This window comes from Nerophis lumbriciformis, linkage group LG34 (genome assembly GCF_033978685.3).
Source record: "Nerophis lumbriciformis linkage group LG34, RoL_Nlum_v2.1, whole genome shotgun sequence".
In the NCBI taxonomy this organism is placed as follows: Eukaryota; Metazoa; Chordata; class Actinopteri; order Syngnathiformes; family Syngnathidae; genus Nerophis; species Nerophis lumbriciformis.
The window spans coordinates 23,876,392-23,895,201 of record NC_084581.2 but is presented as its reverse complement, the minus strand read 5'-3'; the positions used below and the strand labels follow the sequence as shown (position 1 = coordinate 23,895,201).

At 38.6% G+C, this 18,810-nt stretch overlaps 1 protein-coding gene across 4 annotated transcripts in view; it reads right to left on the bottom strand.

The window, feature by feature from the left end:
* rad51b (RAD51 paralog B) overlaps positions 1 to 17,649 on the bottom strand; it is a 32,956-nt gene extending 15,307 nt beyond the window's left edge. For 3 of the 4 annotated variants that reach the window (XM_061929380.2, XM_061929382.2, XM_072912193.1), the window contains exons 1-7: positions 17,458 to 17,649; positions 13,545 to 13,658; positions 9,036 to 9,140; positions 7,374 to 7,510; positions 5,699 to 5,818; positions 2,660 to 2,843; positions 91 to 133 (exon numbers count right to left, since the gene is read on the bottom strand). In XM_061929380.2, coding sequence (XP_061785364.1) covers positions 91 to 133; positions 2,660 to 2,843; positions 5,699 to 5,818; positions 7,374 to 7,510; positions 9,036 to 9,140; positions 13,545 to 13,658; positions 17,458 to 17,541 — 787 coding nt within the window. In that variant the 5' untranslated portion in view covers positions 17,542 to 17,649. Of the gene's footprint in view, positions 1 to 90; positions 134 to 2,659; positions 2,844 to 5,698; positions 5,819 to 7,373; positions 7,511 to 9,035; positions 9,141 to 10,544; positions 10,621 to 13,544; positions 13,659 to 17,457 lie in introns of those variants that run through there. The other variant, XM_061929381.2, reaches the window with a different exon arrangement.
* Between the last annotated feature and the right edge of the window lie 1,161 nt (positions 17,650 to 18,810).

The window sequence follows — 18,810 nt, the reverse complement described above, 5'->3', positions numbered from 1 at the left end:
ACGGCAAAACGAGTCACAAACATTCCCGCGTGGATAGGGCCTTAGTGACTACGACACCTATGCAACCCCCCTTTCCAGATGAGTATTCACCTTGGTGTCCAATATGAGTGGTGATCTGGTTGGTCAGGACCACCTGGTGAGAGAAAAAAGGCAAGTTCAGAGAGTTATCTAATTGAACCATTGAATGAGACCCATGTCCTCTTTGTGCGGTGGTCAGAAGATCATCAATCCATACATTTATGCACACATTTTCTACAGCACTTATCTTTTTTAAGGTCACAACAGCCAGACCGAATCAAAACTGACTGTCTTAGAGTCAAAGGGACAACACCATGGACTAATCACCAGCTTTTTCTATATTGATATCAAATGGAGTTAATTTAGTAGGAGTTAAATCCACACCAATGGCATAAAACTAACTCGTAAAAACATAATTATGGAGTTATGAATTTTAATTACAAGAAACATGAATCTAAAAAAGAAAAATAATCTTTATTGTTATGGTAATCAAGTCTAACCTCACGGTAAAAAGTCTACATACTGTACATACTGTAAGGCCTGCAAAGTCCACACAATTGCGGTGAGTGATAATCCAGCTGTTAATGTACAATTCAATGTGTTATATAGACAGAGCCATTTTCCTCTGCTCTTTCTGGACTCTTTGCTACTGCCCTGGCGGGTACTAGTTCCGTCATGAGTATTTTTGTGAAGAAGAAATGCTACATCTACCTGGTTACATTGAGTTTCATTCTGATCGCTACATTTCAAATGTAAGCACTAGGGACGATCAACTCCATTTCCCCAATCGAACAGAGTCTGGCAGTCACATGACCACTCTCACATTAGCATTAGCTCTCAAATACACACTGAAAAATGTGACATGACAAGGCCGCAAAACTTTTCAAAGTTCACTTTACAAACTAGGAAAAAGAATAGCTATTATAATATATATTCAGTGTGTCAGGAGAAATGTTCACATATCAGCCTACAAGAATTCCACTTCCAACTACAGAAAACATGTTGCCTTGAGTGCATATATGCTAGCATTAGCCCTGTTATTACATCACAAGTGACAGTAAAATGTGCATCTTTTGTAGTTCAGTAGCTGCCGATTAACATCGCTAAGCTCTAACTGTCTTGCAAAGTCGGCTGCACAGTCTTTCATGATACTAATTTTTATTTTTATTTCAATGAATATTCTCTTCTTCTTTTTCTCAGCACAGTCTTTCACACTCATTTTCTTCGCTCTCATGATCGGGAAACAAATATATGTCGATCTGTAGTTATAAGCTAATGCTAGCGAAGAAGATCGAATGTTTTGGGGTTGATCCTCCGGCATTCATTTGACATTTAACACGCCCTCCGGCAACACTGGGGCTCGTGACGTAATTTTATGCTGAGAAGTTTATCATTAATACCGTTAATAACATAAATACCATTAATAATCGTTACGTCCCTAAAATAGATATACTATAAATACTACGCTAATTCATAATGATTTAGGTTATTTTAGTAATTAGTTTTAATGTGTTCTAAGAGTATTGTTTCAATTGTTGTACAAAGTTTCACTTTATTCAATTTGACTTTGACTCTTTGAAAGGTGCTGCTCGGTCTGTTGACCAATGAAAAGGATTTTAAAAGCCAATAAAAAGACATGCGTGTTTAAAGTTTAAATGAAAAGCAGCATCAGTTTTCAATAATTTGAGTCATGTTTTGGAAAATTACTTTTTTTCCATCAGGCTAGCAGAATATTTGTTGCAGTTTGAATGCGGTGATTTTTTTAAATCTCTATTAGCGCTGTCAAATGATTAAAAAAATATACATTTATCAGATTAATCACGCTTTTGAATTTGGAATAATCATGATTAACCCCAGATTATTACTTACTGGCATAGTTTAAATTAACTTTAAAAAAAGCCAAATATTTGTACACAAATGCAATTTTATTATTATGGGTTGTACTTGTACAGCGCTTTTCTACCTTCAAGGTACTCAAAGCGCTTTGACACTACTTCCACATTTACCCATTCACACACACATTCACACACTGATGGATGGAGCTGCCATGCAAGGCGCTAACCAGCACCCATCAGGAGCAAGGGTGAAGTGTCTTGCTCAGGACACAACAGACATGACGAGGTTGGTACTAGGTGGGGATTGAACCAGGGACCCTCGGGTTGCGCACGGCCACTCTTCCGCTACGCCACGCCGTCCCTATGTCATACAGGAACATTTTAAAATGTTTTACTTGAATGCATGTTAATTATTTGCTCAAAACTTAGTAACAGTTTTACCTAAACTCCGGTTGTAGTGTATTTTGAAGCAAAATTTGCCATCAGTCGGAGTCTTCTCACACATCTTTGCACTGGCATATACATCGACATGATCACTGACTGTATAGCTACTTGCGCCATATTTCAGGTAATTAGCTACGGTTAAGATAAAGGATGTGCGATCAATATGTTGTGTGATTTGTCCGCATACACACATCATTAATGCGATAGTTTTTTGTGATTAATTGGATAAGTTAACTCATTATTTTTGACAGCCCTATTCTATATCCAATAAAACACTAGCATACAAATCTATTACTACAACAAGAAAATAGAAAAGAAGGTATCGGAAAAAGTGGTGTCGAGCCATCCAAGCCAGGACTTACAGGGATGTTGAATTGATGAGCCAGATATTTCAGCATGGTTGCTTCTTTTCCCAGCATGTTGCTACGATGTATCAAATTGCCAGGCAATGTTGTGTCAAACTCCTTTCTCACCACAGAAGCCACTGAATCCAGTATGATCAGACCTGCTCCGGTTGAGATGATGATCTCCTCCAGTCTCTCCAGTCTGACAGTGAAAATAGAAAAAGCATGTTTAGGGGAGGATTGTGTTTGTTTGTAGACCACAATTATTTGCTAAAGTCACCAAAACTCAATGTTACAAAGTTGTAACAATCTGGTCCACAATGGAGAAGAAAAAAACTATTTTATGACAATATATTCTTTAACCCACAACAAGTACTGTAAATTGATACACAGCAAACATTTGAGAATGTGTTTTCTAAAATGCTACTGTACTACTTAATGTTAAAGAGGTGTGAAAAATACAAAACCCAAAACCAGTGACGTTGGTACATTGTGTAAATCGTAAATAAAAAGAAAATACATTGATTTACAAATTATTTTCAACTTATATTCAATTGAATAGACTGCAAAGACAAGATACTTAACGTTCGAACTGGAAAACGTTATTTTTTGCAAATATTAGTTTGGAATTTGATGCCTACAACATGTTTCAAAAAAGCTGGCACAAGTGGCAAAAAAGACTGAGAAAGTTGAGGAATGTTCATCAAACACTAATTTGGAACATCCCACAGGTGAGCAGGCTAATTGGGAACAGGTGGGTGCCATGGTTGGGTATAAAAGCAGCTTTCATGAAATGCTCAGTCATTCACAAACAAGGATGGGGCGAGAGTCACCACTTTGTGAACAAATGCGTGAGAAAATTGTCCCAACAGTTTAAGTACATTTCTCAACGAGCTATTGCAAGGAATTTAGGGATTTCACCATCTACCGTCCGTAATATCATCAAAAGGTTCAGAGAATCTGGAGAAATCACTGCACGTAAGCGATGATATTACAGACCTTCGGTCCCTCAGGCGGTACTGCATCAAAAAGCGACATCAGTGTGTAAAAGATATCACCACATGGGCTCAGGAACACTTCAGAAAATCACTGTCAGTAACTACAGTTTGTCGCTACATCTGTAAGTGCAAGTTAAAACTCTACTATGCAAAGCCAACGCCATTTATCAACAACACCCAGAAACGCCGCCGGCTGTTCTGTGGTCTGACGAGTACACATTTCAAATTGTTTTTGAAAACTGCGGACGTCGTGTCCTCCGGACCAAAGAGGAAAAGAACCATCCAGATTGTTGGAGGCGCAAAGTTCAAAAGCCAGCATCTGTGATGGTATGGGGGTGTATTAGTGCCCAAGGCATGGGTAACTTAAACATCTGTGAAGGCACCATTAATGCTGAAAGGTACATACAGGTTTGGGAGCAACATATGTTGCCATCCAAGCAACGTTATCATGGACTCCCCTGTTTATTTCAGCAAGACAATGCCAAGCCACGTGTTACAACAGCAGGGCTTCATAGTAAAAGAGTGCGGGTACTAGACTGGCCTGCCTGTAGTCCAGACCTGTCTCCCATTGAAAATGTGTGGCGCAATATGAAGCCTAAAATACCACAACGGAGACCCCGGACTGTTGAACAACTTAAGCTGTACGGTACATCAAGCAAGAATTCCACCTGAAAAGCTTCAAAAATGTGTCTCCTCAGTTCCCAAACGTTTACTGAGTGTTGTTAAAAGGAAAGGCCATGTAACACAGTGGTAAAAATGCCCCTGTGCCAACTTTTTTGCAATGTGTTGCTGCCATTAAATTCTAAGTTAATGATTATTTGCAAAAAAAAATGTGTTTCTCAGTTTGAACATTAAATATCTTGTCTTTGCAGTCTATTCAATTGAATATAAGTTGAAAAGGATTTGCAAATCATTGTATTCTGTTTTCCATCCGTCCATCCATTTTCTACCGCTTGTCCCTTTCGGGGTCGCTGGAGCCTATCTCAGCTGCATTCGGGCGGAAGTTTTTATTTACGAATTACACAACGTGCCAACTTCACTGGTATTTTACACCCTACTGAAGCATTTAAATAGTTAAATGGATTTAAAAATGAGCTTTAATGGTAAAAACACATACGCTTTTGGAAATAAGCTAGTTTACCTGATAGTCACATGACACAACTCCTAAACGTTTCCTTTACAACACTGGATGACTTCAAGTCGAGCACAAATCTGTATAGGACGCATTCAAACACTTTTTAAAATATTTTTATCATGGGTTAAAATTAGGAATGTGAGGTAAATTATATTTATATTGCACTTTTTTTCGAGTGACTAATTATCTACATTTACACCAGTGTGGGTGGCACTGGGAGAAAGGTGGTGAAGTGTCTTACCCAAGGACACAACAGCAGTGAGGAGGATGCCGGAAGCTGGATTTGAACCAGGAACCCTCAAGTTTCTGGCCGGCTGCTCTACCGTCTGAGCCACACCATCATCAATGTGAAGGATCTTGTCAAGTTTTCTTTGTTTTGGCAAATCAACAGCGTAATCGGTATAAACCGCTTATCGTGTCTGTTGACCATCAAGCAGATGTGTTTTCACATTTTTACCAGATGACTACCAGTTTATAGAAGGACAGAGAGTGGTTGCTGGTCTCAGACGGTTGAGTGGGAATTTAGACATTAATTCATTAAAAATGACTTGTATTCTCATTTATAAATATGACTATGTTTCAGTGTCATAACATTATGACTTTTTTTTATCGTGTAATATCACTTGATATATTATTCTTTATTGGGTGCTGACTGAAATACTAAAGGTAACAGTAGTAATAGTTTTATGCAGTACATTCAAAGATTATTTAGTTGTAATTTTTGTAGATAAAAATACAATTATGTTCTGTGTCATTGGAAAAAACGGCGGAGCACCAACCCTCTAAGTTAGCTACAGTACAAACCATAAAAAAGAGAACTCTATATTTTGATGTGCACCCACAATTTTTGACCAAGCTTCAGTTTCTAATGGTATTACGTAGTGACAAATTTGATGTCATTCTGATAGACCAGTAGTACCACACCTGTTAAGGACATCCTGGCAGGTGAGATCCCTGTAGACATGGACCCTGCTTGCCATCTCCAAGACTTTCTCCTTTGAGCAGAAGCGGTCTCTGAACCTGCTCTGTGCGATCTCCACCAGCCTGGTAACACATGCACACGCACTTTAAGAAACAATGAGTTCGAAAGGAAATTCAGAAAGTATTCACAGCGCCTCAGTTTTTTCCACATGTTGTTGTGTTCAGACAGTTTTATTTTCAAAAATACAATTAATTATTTTTTCTTCTTCTAAAAAAACAACTCCATAATACCTATGTGAAAAATAACTTATACATGTTTGCAAGTGTGTTGAAAATAATAAACTAAGAACCCAAGTGAATCCTGTTTCTACTGACCATTCTTGAGATGTTTCAACAGTTTCACTAGATTCCACTTGTTCTAAATTAACTTGATTTGACAGGAGTTGGAAAGGCACACACCTACTTTTACAGTATAGCAAACCTGGGCAAAATACGGCCTGCGGGCCACATGCGGCCCAGTAAGATTTTCAATCCGGCCCGCCGGACGTTCTATATAATTTTTTTCGACCTTTGACATCAAAACTGTAGCTGCCATTATGATGTGCAGTGCTGTTTTTAAATTACCATAAGTCTTGAACTAAATAAAGTATTTCAGTGGTTGAAATCTGCGCTTTTGAGTGTTATACGAGTTATTACGGTAATCTACGTCACAGCAGCTCAGACGAGGAACAAAGCAGAGTGGGTGGGTTTTTTGTTTTCAGAGCAGCCAGCCCAAAACGCATGTGTGAGGAACAGATGCGGAAGCAAATTGTTACAACAAATTTCTGCATAAAAGTGATAATATATCATATTGTAGGTGTTTATTACTCTTTGCATTCATATTTTGCTGTTTGTTACATTGTTGTTGTGTTTTGCTTGATTGTAGAAGATGTCTATGGAGGAGCTGGTCCGAGAAGTAAAAGAGGAGCGATGTTTATATGTTGTTAATATTCAGTGTTTTATTGTTCATAGTTATAATTGTAAATCCCACTTTCTTTATTTTAATGCACATTTTGGGTGTCCCATTCAGTACAAAACTGTAAAATTCCATTCCGTTTTTTTGAGGTGGTCTGTCATAACTCTTTTAGAATTCTATTGGACATTGTGACTTTTGGTATTAGTGTTCCTGTAAAAAAAAAAAGGGACCCAAACACACATACTGTACAGCAGATGTTTACAGCTAAATGTGTATATATAATTTATACACACATACACCTTGGCCCCCCAGACACATTTTTTCTCTCAATGTGGCCAACCGAGTCAAAATATTTCAGAGTACAAACTAAGCATCAAGACAAAAGAATTGTCTGCAGACATCAGAGACAGGATTGTCTCCGGGCACAGCGACTTTGGGTACTTAGAAAAGCGCTATATAAATCCCAGTTATTATTAAATATGGTAGAATGGCCAGACAAAAGCCAAATCTGGCCTGGGGTTTGCAAAAAACGCACATGAATGTATTCAATTTTGGGAAAAGGCTGAAGCATAACAAAATGTAGAAAAAGTTAAGTGCTGTAAATACTTTCTGAATGCATACTATGTTGCTTTAATAAGCAAACAAAGGTAAATGTTCTGTCTGTAAAGTTCTATGTTGTACACCAGTAGGATGATGTGGTAATGCAGTAGAATAGAGTCTCACCTTTCAGCAGAAAACGCTGACTCCGTGTCAATATAGATTACACTGCGATCCAGGCCACCCAGCTCCTTTGGCAGAGTGGCCAAAACACTCAGCATTAAACAGAATTGTGTCTTCCCACAGCCAGATGGCCCCGCCACCTGCAAAGAGTTGCACTTTTCTTCATTCTATTGCGTGCACTCACTAAATCTAAGTTGACTGAAACTCCCCTTTGTAACCTCACAAAAACCCAAATGCACACAGTACAACTTTTATAATTTCCGTCAGATGCTCATATTTTGAACGTAAATTCAGTTAGCCTGGATACATTAGCCACATTGTGCCACCTTATGAAATTTTAACTGACACCTCACTCAACCTAAGATACAAAGGTCTACCCTGTCTACTGTGTCACAGCAGACAATTGCCTTCTGTGTGCAAAACAATTGTTTGCATAGCTCTATTTTAGTTTTAGTTTCCAAACATAAGACAGTCTCAGGAAGCCATGGAGTTTTGTTTGGATGCGTGACAATTTGTCTCCAAATGGAACATATTTGAAATTTAATTCGTTCTATGACTGAGCTCTCAAGACAAAACACTTATATCTCGAATCAACGTCAGCCGTTGAAATAAATTCTCATCATTGGTGCTTGGCCCCAAAAAACACTACAATTCTAACATGTATAATGCCTTTTAGAAAGAAAACAACTAGATAATAAATACTGTATGAAAAACCCCCACAGTTGAATGTACTACAAATGACTACAGTAGTTATATGAAATAATGTAATAATAACATAACGCATTTACCTTGAAGAGCGGACTTTTACGGTATCTCTTTTGAGCTGCTTCTCCGTCAAACACACCATCAGCAGCCTCTCGATATTTTAATGGATAACTCTCTGTAGTTTATATATTATTTCAATGTCATCAGCTGACTCATTCTGCTTCAATGTATTGCAGACCAGCAGTGCTACGCTCGAACTGCCTCGCCAAGTGTGCAACACGGCTGGTCATGTTTTTGATGATATATTTCATTAGTTCAATGTATTATCATCCGCGTTTTCTTCTCAGCACTGTCCTTCAAAGCACTTTCTCCGTTCTCATGGTTGAAAAGCAAACTTATGTTGATCAATTGCTATAACCTACTACTACCAAATAGGACTAAATGTTTTGGGAAAGTTAAATAGCTTTGATGTTTATTTTTATTGTGGCAATTTTTACTGTCCATTGTTTTCATTTAAAAATATACTTTGTTTTTGTCAGCACTGGTCCTGTACTTGCTTTTAAATGGACAAAGTTGAATAGATATTTAGTTTTTTGTAACAGCCAAAAGAGCAACATAGTTACAGCATACTGTAAATTTATATATTTCTGAATGGATTAGTCATCTTTGTTAGTTAGCACAAGCCAAAACTATCTGAAACTGAATTTAAATGCAAATGGGTAAATTGCAGCCACTGCAATTTACTTGCATTGCAGGTTGATGCTTCATAATCTGATTACTTGAATAATCGTGAAGGTAATCGTTGACGAGTCGACTATCAAAATAGTTGTTGGTTGCAGCCCTGATAACCATAACCATTGTTTCCTATGGGAAACATTGTTTCAGTTTTCAAGAGCCCCTCTGGAACGGATTACTAATGAAAATCGAAGTACCACTGTACATGTTTTCCTTGTGTTGTACCTCAGTGATATTCCCACAGGGAAGGCCTCCCCTCAACACTTTGTCCAAAGCTGGTAGTGATGTTGAGAAACAAGAGTCTGAGTGACGCTTCCACAACTCCAAAGCCTATCAGAAATGATAAAGAACATATACTGTATAACACAAACATATTAATATGTTACTGCTACATGTTGCCCCTTTTTAATTGTTTCAATGAGCAGTGCTTCTAACTGAGAGGATGAAATTCAATGGATTAGTGTAAACAGGGTCTTAGTAACTAGAAAGTGTGTCTATCCACTTACTAATGTCATTGACTTTAAAAGGAGTAAAAAGACCATTAAAATGTTCTTATTAGGACTTTAACAATGTTGCTCTACTGATGAGGTGATAGGGTCGCCAAGTTTACATTTCACTAAAACAGTTGAATTAACTTAATAATTGTAAAGTAAAGTTTACATGCACAACTTTATTTCTATTGCACACTGTGTGCCACACATAAACAAAAAGTCTGATTGAAAAATATTTAGATATAAAAATGTCTTTTTCTGATTAAATTACTGGGTGTGTTTATTCTCCCAGTCGGGACTAGAAAAACTACTGTGAGTGCCTGCAAGTCCGCATTCAGGGCAGTATTACATTGTGACAAGCCAGTTTTTCGCGTGGCAGAACTGGAGGTTGTGCATATACACGGACAGAAACACTTTCACAAAAACACACGCAAACGTACAAAACACAGCCAAATTCACAGACACACACAGATTACGGTCAATAAAGGTGGATTGTTCCGTGCAGGATTATGCCAAGCATTGTTGCTTCCCTACTGTATACTAGTGCGATAACTCCTAACAGACAGTTCCGCCATGTTTGATCGAGGAAATAGGCTAACAGCTGATCACCGTGATGAATTAATCGCGATCAACGATCATATAATCGCCCAGCCCTTCACACACACATATATATATATATATATATATATATATATATATATATATATATATACATATACACACATACATACATACGTGTGTGTGTACATATCATATTATTATAATGGAAATACTATTAATAACTAATATAATTAGGTATTAAGAGTATGTGAAAGTTTGACTCTGACCTTGTTTACTTTCGTGACAAACTCCTTACAGTTTTATAATCAGTCAGAAATATCAAGAAGCTAAAATGCGCCAAACATGGACACATTTGGAAATAAATGTTTTGCATTTTTCCAATCATGCATTAAAATGGAACTAAATATGTATAATTTAGATTTTTGTTATGGTTCTTGGACATTTTTATAATACCCACAAATTTCAGTGAGCAGGTGGTGTTATGTGTGACCATGTGTGTTGACTTTTAGTGTTTATCGCATTTTTTTGGCGCCATGAGTCGGGAAGGTTGTTTGCATTGAGTCATTTTGTGCTCTGTTCTCTTCATTGACCGGATTTACCCACATTGTCCACAAGATGGCTGCAGATTTGCAGCAATCTAATCTAATACCCATTCAAATATTTAAAATTAATATGAACACACCCTTATTAAACTCATGACGTCTTCCGGGCCAAACTGAAGACTTTGGTGGGCCGCACTTGGTCCGCACTTTGGACACCCCTGATGTAGACAAAAGCTTGAGTTTGTCTGCAGAAAGAAAGTAACTTTTTGCATATTGTGTGTGGCACCTTGAGACAAGAATATGTTGATTGAGAGTCTAAAAGTAACATGTTTTCCGCCATTCGCTATTGTCGCAATGTTATGCATTTTTATGTATAAAATATAAAAATCGCAAATCGAATCGCAATCACAATTTTGGAAGGAAAAATCGCAATTACTTTTTTCTCAAAATCATGCAGCCCTAATGCTTCTGTAACTTCTATAATACTTTCACCACTGCCAAGTAACGCAAATGTATTGTTGATTGAGTTGAGATTGTGATGAATGGATTATTTAAAAACAAACTTTCTGCAAAACAGTGGATTATTTTTGCACTTGTACATGTGATGCAAATGTATTGAAAAATAAGAAGATAAGGGACACTGTTGGCGGGGCCAGTCGACACAATTGTCTGAACCCCCACCTGTGTGGAAAGTTTGAATTGTTTTTATTTGTGAGGCAATTTTTATGCTACTTGTATTTGACTGGAATTAGAAATTATTCGATGCATGTTATGGAGTAAGAAAAAAAAACAGGAAAACTATCATTTTTTGGGGGGCAAAATAACAAAATTATGAAGATAAAATAAACAAGTCTATCAAGTTTTTTACCATTAAGGGCCACTACAACGAGACAACTGCATGATGATTTATTTAGCTTAAAGGGGAACCGCACTTTTTTGGGAATTTTGCCTATTGTTCACAATCATTATGAGAGACATGGCGACACGTGTATTTTTTTTTAATGTATTTTAAATACTAAATAAATGCGATCAAACGTCCACTTACAATGGAGCCTATTGGAGCTGCTCTACTCTGCCTATAAAATCCCTTAAGAAAACATCCAAACATCTCCATTAAGGTGTTATATACATGCTGTAAGTATGTAAGTAAGTTTAATACAGGGGTCTGAAATGGGCCATTTGCAGGCGCATAGTTTGCAGCCCTCTACCTAATTTCAGAGTTTAGGGTAATTGCAGCCTGTGCACCCTGGGCGACTAATAGTTAAATATAAATTTGCAATATCGAGTCCTGCTATAAAGAATATTGACTACAATAACTTTATTTAAATTGAAGTTTCTCATGGGGAACTTAACACTGTCAAAATATATAATTTTTACAATCAATTTTACATTTATAATGATTGAAGGCAGAGTATAGTTTAGGGTCACTGTTGGTATAAGTAGTTAACAAATGTTCGGGGCGGTATGCCGTAGTGGGTTCGCTACCTGCCTCTTGACATCCAAATCGCTGCCGTTGTGTCTATGGGCAGGACACTTTACCCTTTCCCCCGGTGCCGCTCACACTGGTGAATGAATGATGAATGAATGAAAGGTGGTGGTCGGAGGGGCCGTAGGCGCAAACTGGCAGCCTCGCTTCCGTCAGTCTACCCCAGGGCAGCTGTGGCTACAAATGTAGCTTGCCACCACCAGATGTGAATGAATGATGGGTTCCCACTTCTCTGTGAGCGCTTTGAGTATCTAACAATAGAAAAGCGCGATATAAAATCTAATCCATTATTATTATTATTATTATGTAGTCATATGGTTAAAAACAAGATTCTGAAGTGAATATTTTGTGCAGCCTGGCCTCCCCCAGACTCTACCTCCATCGGCCCCCCAGGTAAATTAACCCATGAAGAGTTTGTAAATTGTAGTTTTTCTCTTATTGTTCACAGAGCAGGAAATAGCTGGGGGAATGCTATACAATTGGTTTATCTGATTCTGATTCTGATTCTGATAAAGCGCCCTGTCGTCCATTGATTGAAATTTTAACAACTACGTATTTGTGATTCTCACAGTAATACCAGACAAAGTTGGGGTTTTTTAGGCTTGATACGGGACTTGTACTTTTATTTCTACGTAAGGGACCATTCACTTTTTCAAAGGACGGTTGGCACCCCTTCAAAGCTGTTAAACTAGAGGAAAGGCTGAAGTGTGAAGAGATGGGACGTGTGGCTCTTTAAAGGAATTTGTATCTTTAGGGGCTATTCCTTTAAAATAGCTGTTAAAAAACTGCCTCGTTATTAAGTTTTAAAGTTTTTGGGGGTTTGGTTTTGTTTTTGTTTTTTAATAAAGGAAACAATCAATTGCATCAGTTATAAGAAAAGCTGTGGATCAGAAATGTACACAAATAACACACAATTGGTGGAAAATATTCTGAAATATTGGCTATAATTATATATTTTTTATGGTTTCATTGTAAACATTCCATAAGGTGGCGCCATATCCCCATGCTTTGACAGTGACATCACCAGAGCATTTTAACAATAGAGGGGGAAAAAAGATCACACATTATAGGTAAGAATTAAGTGCATTTATGGATATAAAAAGTATTATTGTAACAGAATAAAAATTAGGACATAATAAAAATGTGAATGCACAATTGTATAAGTGTAAACTTTAAATACCTATCAGAAAAATTAACCATAAAAGTGAATCCTCCATCCATCCATCCATCTTTTACCGCCTGTCCCTCTCGAGGTCTCAGGGAATCAAAAATAATGTTTATAAATACAAATAAATTGATTAAAAAAAAGGTATACCGATGTGTATATATATATATGTTCAATGAAAAATAAAAGTAAATCCAAATGCTGTTATGTTATCTCTGACAAATGTTCTAGTCCAGTCACCAGTCCAATGGGCGATTGCCAACGTTGTATCTGCATGTGCAAAGAAAACGGCTCCCAAACGAACCACTCACAACTGCAAACCAGTTCTCATCGTTCACTTAAAAACGCCGCTCTAAAGACATAAGTTGTTCGAAAATGTCACATCTCTATGAATCGTGTCCATGCTAATCTGAAAGAGTATGAAAGCAAAGTCTTTCACCTTGATGGTCACTGACGTAAAGAATATAGTGATGAAGCTTGTGCGCATACCGTAATGGGTGAGGGAGCGATGACTCTGCTCACAGATACCAACATCTCTAAAGCATCCTGGTAACTCAAACCAGCAGCATGCATCACTTCAAAAGGCGAGCGAGACAGCAGTTCCTGAGGGGAAAAAAGATTTATCAGCTAAGGTTGACGTGTCGTTCGAACATTTTACAGGGGCAAAACATTTCTAGGGACAATATTATAGAAAGTAAAATTTGATATGCTTTAGAATAGTCAGTGTATTGCTTTTGTAGCAGTGTAGATTTAATGGCACAAACATCATTGTCATATCAGGGTCGTGAGAGTTATATTTATTTTCCCATTTCATCTAGCTTGGTACACGGGCTCTATCTAATGGTACGCCAAAAATCAAAAATCAAAATGGTTTAGTTTTCTATTGTTAAACACATTGTTACTGTTCAAATTGTGTGTAATAGTTACAGTGGCCATAAACAATAAATACTTTTTTAATGAATACTTGAGCCTACAACACTACTGTATTTTAAGGTAGTCATTAAGGTAGTACTTGGAAAGCCTCGTGTTTTCTGAGGTGGTACTTTGTAAAAAAGAAAAAGAAAAAGTTTGAGAACCTCTGATCTAATTAGTCAAAACTTACAACAATCACTTAGTTTGTGCATCGAGCAACGTTTCAGATAGAACCGAGCTTTTTGTTTTTAAAGTCACAAAAAATGTGGGACGTCATCATGTTTTTAAAACGTATTTAACAGAACATGAAGTTATTCAATTGCAGGTGTTTGAATTTGTGCCGCCTTCTAACAAAATGAATGATGTTCCATCCATCCATCCATTTCCTACCGCTTGTCCCTTTTGGGGTTGCAGGGGGTGCTGGTGTTCCATGGGCTCAAATCATCCATTCATCCATTTTCTACCGCTTGTCCCTTTTGGGGTCGCGGGGGGTAGGGGGGGGTGCTGGAGCCTATCTCAGCTGCATTCGGGCGGAAGGCGGAGTACACCCTGGACAAGTCGCACACTAGGGCCAATCAACCTATCCCCAGGTGCATGTTTTTGGCGGTGGGAGGAAGCCACGCAGACACGGGGAGAACATACAAACTTCACACAGAAAGATCCCGAGCCCGGGATTGAACCCAGGACTACTCAGGATCTTCGTATTGTGAGGCACATGCACTAACCCAGGGGTAGGGAACATATGGCTCTAGAGCCAGATGTGGCTCTTTTGATGACTGCATCTGGCTCTCAGATCAATCTTAGCTGACATTGCTTAACACGATAAGTAATGAATAATTCCGCTGGTAATCACAGTGTTAAAAATAACGTTCAAAATATAAAACATTCTCATGCATTTTAATCCATCCATCCGTTTTCTACCACCTGTTCAAGAAGTCGCATTAATGGTAAGAAGTATTTTATTTATTATTGGTTAGCTTCAGAACATCCATCCATCCATCCATTTTCTACCGCTTATTCCCTTTTGGGGTCGCGGGGGGCGCTGGAGCCTATCTCAGCTACAATCGGGCGGAAGGCGGGGTACACCCTGGACAAGTCGCCACCTCATCGCAGGGCCAACACAGATAGACAGACAACATTCACACTCACATCCACACACTAGGGCCAATTTAGTGTTGCCAATCAACTTATCCCCAGGTGCATGTCTTTGGAGGTGGGAGCTTCAGAACAATGTTATTAAAAAGAATAAGAGACTTACTATAGTCTAAAAATGTTGGTCTTACTTAAAAATGCACGCATTTAGTTGTATTGAGTGTTAAAAAATATTATATGGCTCTCACGGAAATACATTTTAAAATATTTGACTTTCATGGCTCTCTCAGCCAAAAAGGTTCCCGACCCCTGCACTGACCCCTGTTTCACCGTGCTGCACCCGGGCTCAAACCAGTGTGCTTTAATTAAAAAAAACATGATGTACGCGGCATTGTACATTTAATATAACGTTATATTAATGTGCAGATGCGTTATAATACCATACTCAACCAAGAGTGGACAGTTAGAGCTGCTTACTGTACTTCCTCATTAGAACTTTATTACACACTTCAACTGCAGGTACATTTTTTACACACGCTAACCAAGTTCACTTTCGGTACGGTGTCTCTCTCAAACCGCCCCCAACATGCGTTAACTAGGAACATTTACCTAACCATCCCATTCTAACATATACAGGTAAAAGCCAGTAAATTAGAATATTTTGAAAAACTTGATTTATTTCAGTAATTGCATTCAAAAGGTGTAACTTGTACATTATATTTATTCATTGCACACAGACTGATGCATTCAAATGTTTATTTCATTTAATTTTGATGATTTGAAGTGGCAACAAATGAAAATCCAAAATTCCGTGTGTCACAAAATTAGAATATTACTTAAGGCTAATACAAAAAAGGGATTTTTAGAAATGTTGGCCAACTGAAAAGTATGAAAATGAAAAATATGAGCATGTACAATACTCAATACTTGGTTGGAGCTCCTTTTGCCTCAATTACTGCGTTAATGCGGCGTGGCATGGAGTCGATGAGTTTCTGGCACTGCTCAGGTGTTATGAGAGCCCAGGTTGCTCTGATAGTGGCCTTCAACTCTTCTGCGTTTTTGGGTCTGGCATTCTGCATCTTCCTTTTCACAATACCCCACAGATTTTCTATGGGGCTAAGGTCAGGGGAGTTGGCGGGCCAATTTAGAACAGAAATACCATGGTCCGTAAACCAGGCACGGGTAGATTTGGCGCTGTGTGCAGGCGCCAAGTCCTGTTGGAACTTGAAATCTCCATCTCCATAGAGCAGGTCAGCAGCAGGAAGCATGAAGTGCTCTAAAACTTGCTGGTAGACGGCTGCGTTGACCCTGGATCTCAGGAAACAGAGTGGACCGACACCAGCAGATGACATGGCACCCCAAACCATCACCCAACCATGCAAATTTTGCATTTCCTTTGGAAATCGAGGTCCCAGAGTCTGGAGGAAGACAGGAGAGGCACAGGATCCACGTTGCCTGAAGTCTAGTGTAAAGTTTCCACCATCAGTGATGGTTTGGGGTGCCATGTCATCTGCTGGTGTCGGTCCACTCTGTTTCCTGAGATCCAGGGTCAACGCAGCCGTCTACCAGCAAGTTTTAGAGCAGTTCATGCTTCCTGCTGCTGACCTGCTCTATGGTGATGGAGATTTCAAGTTCCAACAGGACTTGGCGCCTGCACACAGCGCAAAATCTACCCGTGCCTGGTTTACGGACCATGGTATTTCTGTTCTAAATTGGCCCGCCAACTCCCCTGACCTTAGCCCCATAGAAAATCTGTGGGGTATTGTGAAAAGGAAGATGCAGAATGCCAGACCCAAAAACGCAGAAGAGTTGAAGGCCACTATCAGAGCAACCTGGGCTCTCATAACACCTGAGCAGTACCAGAAACTCATCGACTCCATGCCACGCCGCATTAACGCAGTAATTGAAGCAAAAGGAGCTCCAACCAAGTATTGAGTATTGTACATGCTCATATTTTTCATTTTCATACTTTTCAGTTGGCCAACATTTCTAAAAATCCCTTTTTTGTATTAGCCTTAAGTAATATTCTAATTTTGTGACACACGGAATTTTGGATTTTCATTTGTTGCCACTTCAAATCATCAAAATTAAATGAAATAAACATTTGAATGCATCAGTCTGTGTGCAATGAATAAATATAATGTACAAGTTACACCTTTTGAATGCAATTACTGAAATAAATCAAGTTTTTCAAAATATTCTAATTTACTGGCTTTTACCTGTATATATATATATATATATATATAAATGCTTGCTAAAATGTAAGGGTTGTGCTGACTGTAGTGATTTTTTTTGTAAATCTCAGCTACATTGACACAGTGAAGTAGAATAGTAAGCAAATGGAATAAACGTACAATTTACAGTAACACTGACAATGTTGTTTTTGCCTCCAACTTACCTTACAACTTTCTATTTTACTTCGTTTAAGTTGCTGACATAACTCAGGGGACACACCAGCTCGCTTCAGTGCTCGAGACGCCATTGTTAGCTTTTTTTAATTCATCGTACAGAATAAAAAAGGTAAAAAATAAAACTTGGTCGGTTTGTTTTCATTTTGACCGCCACTTGTTCGTGACGAGCTTCTTCTTCGTCTTCTATAACTATCATTTTCTTCTTCTTCTTCTTCTTAACAGTTTTACGGCAGCTGTCATCCATATGTGTTGCATTACTGCCATCTTCAGTTTTATTTTATAATTACACTACAGTCTCTCCTGAGTCCAGTATTATTAAAAATCTCCCATATTATTTTTCTTCCATTTTCAGTGTCTGTAAGATTTATCAGGCTCTTCAGCGACCCATCCACAGGTCCCAGTACCCTCAGTTTTGCCGTCATAGCCAGTCTTTCTATATTATTTGGTACATTCCATAAAACATGTTCTACTGTTTCTAATACTCTACATTGGGGCGGCATAGCTCGGTTGGTAGAGTGGCCGTGCCAGCAACTTGAGGGTTCCAGGTTCGATTCCCGCTTCCTCCATCCTAGTCACTGCTGTTGTGTCCTTGGGCAAGACACTTTACCCACCTGCTCCCAATGCCACCCACGCTGGTTTAAATGTAACTTAGATATTGGGTTTCAAATATGTAAAGCGCTTTGAGTCACGAGAGAAAAGTGCTATATAAATATAATTCACTTCACTACATTGTTCACATTGTTTGGAATTTGTTAATTGTATATATTATATACAAATATAATATAATAAGGGCAGCACGGTGGAACAGGGGTTAGTGCGTCTGCCTCACAATACGAAGTTGCTGAGTAGTCTGGGGTTCAATCCCAGGCTCCGGATCTTTCTGTGTGGAGTTTGCATGTTCTCCCCGTGACTGCGTGGGTTCCGTCCGGGTACTCCGGCTTCCTCCCACCTCCAAAGACATGCACCTGGGGATAGGTTGATTGGCAACACTAAATTGGCCCTAGTGTGTGAATGTGAGTGTGAATGTTGTCTGTCTATCTGTGTTGGCCCTGCGATGAGGTGGCGACTTGTCCAGGGTGTACCCCGCCTTCCGCCCGATTGTAGCTGAGATAGGCTCCAGCGCCCCCCGCCACCCCAAAAGGGAATAAGCGGTAGAAAATGGATGGATGGATAATATAATAAAATAAGATATCAGTATATATTATATTAGTAAATATTACATATGTGTTATATTTTATATTGCTACTATGGTACATTTTTAGTCTACTTTATACCTGCATTATCCTTTCCATCCTTTGTAACTGAGCTAATGTGTGGAACAATTTCTCTTGTGGATCAAT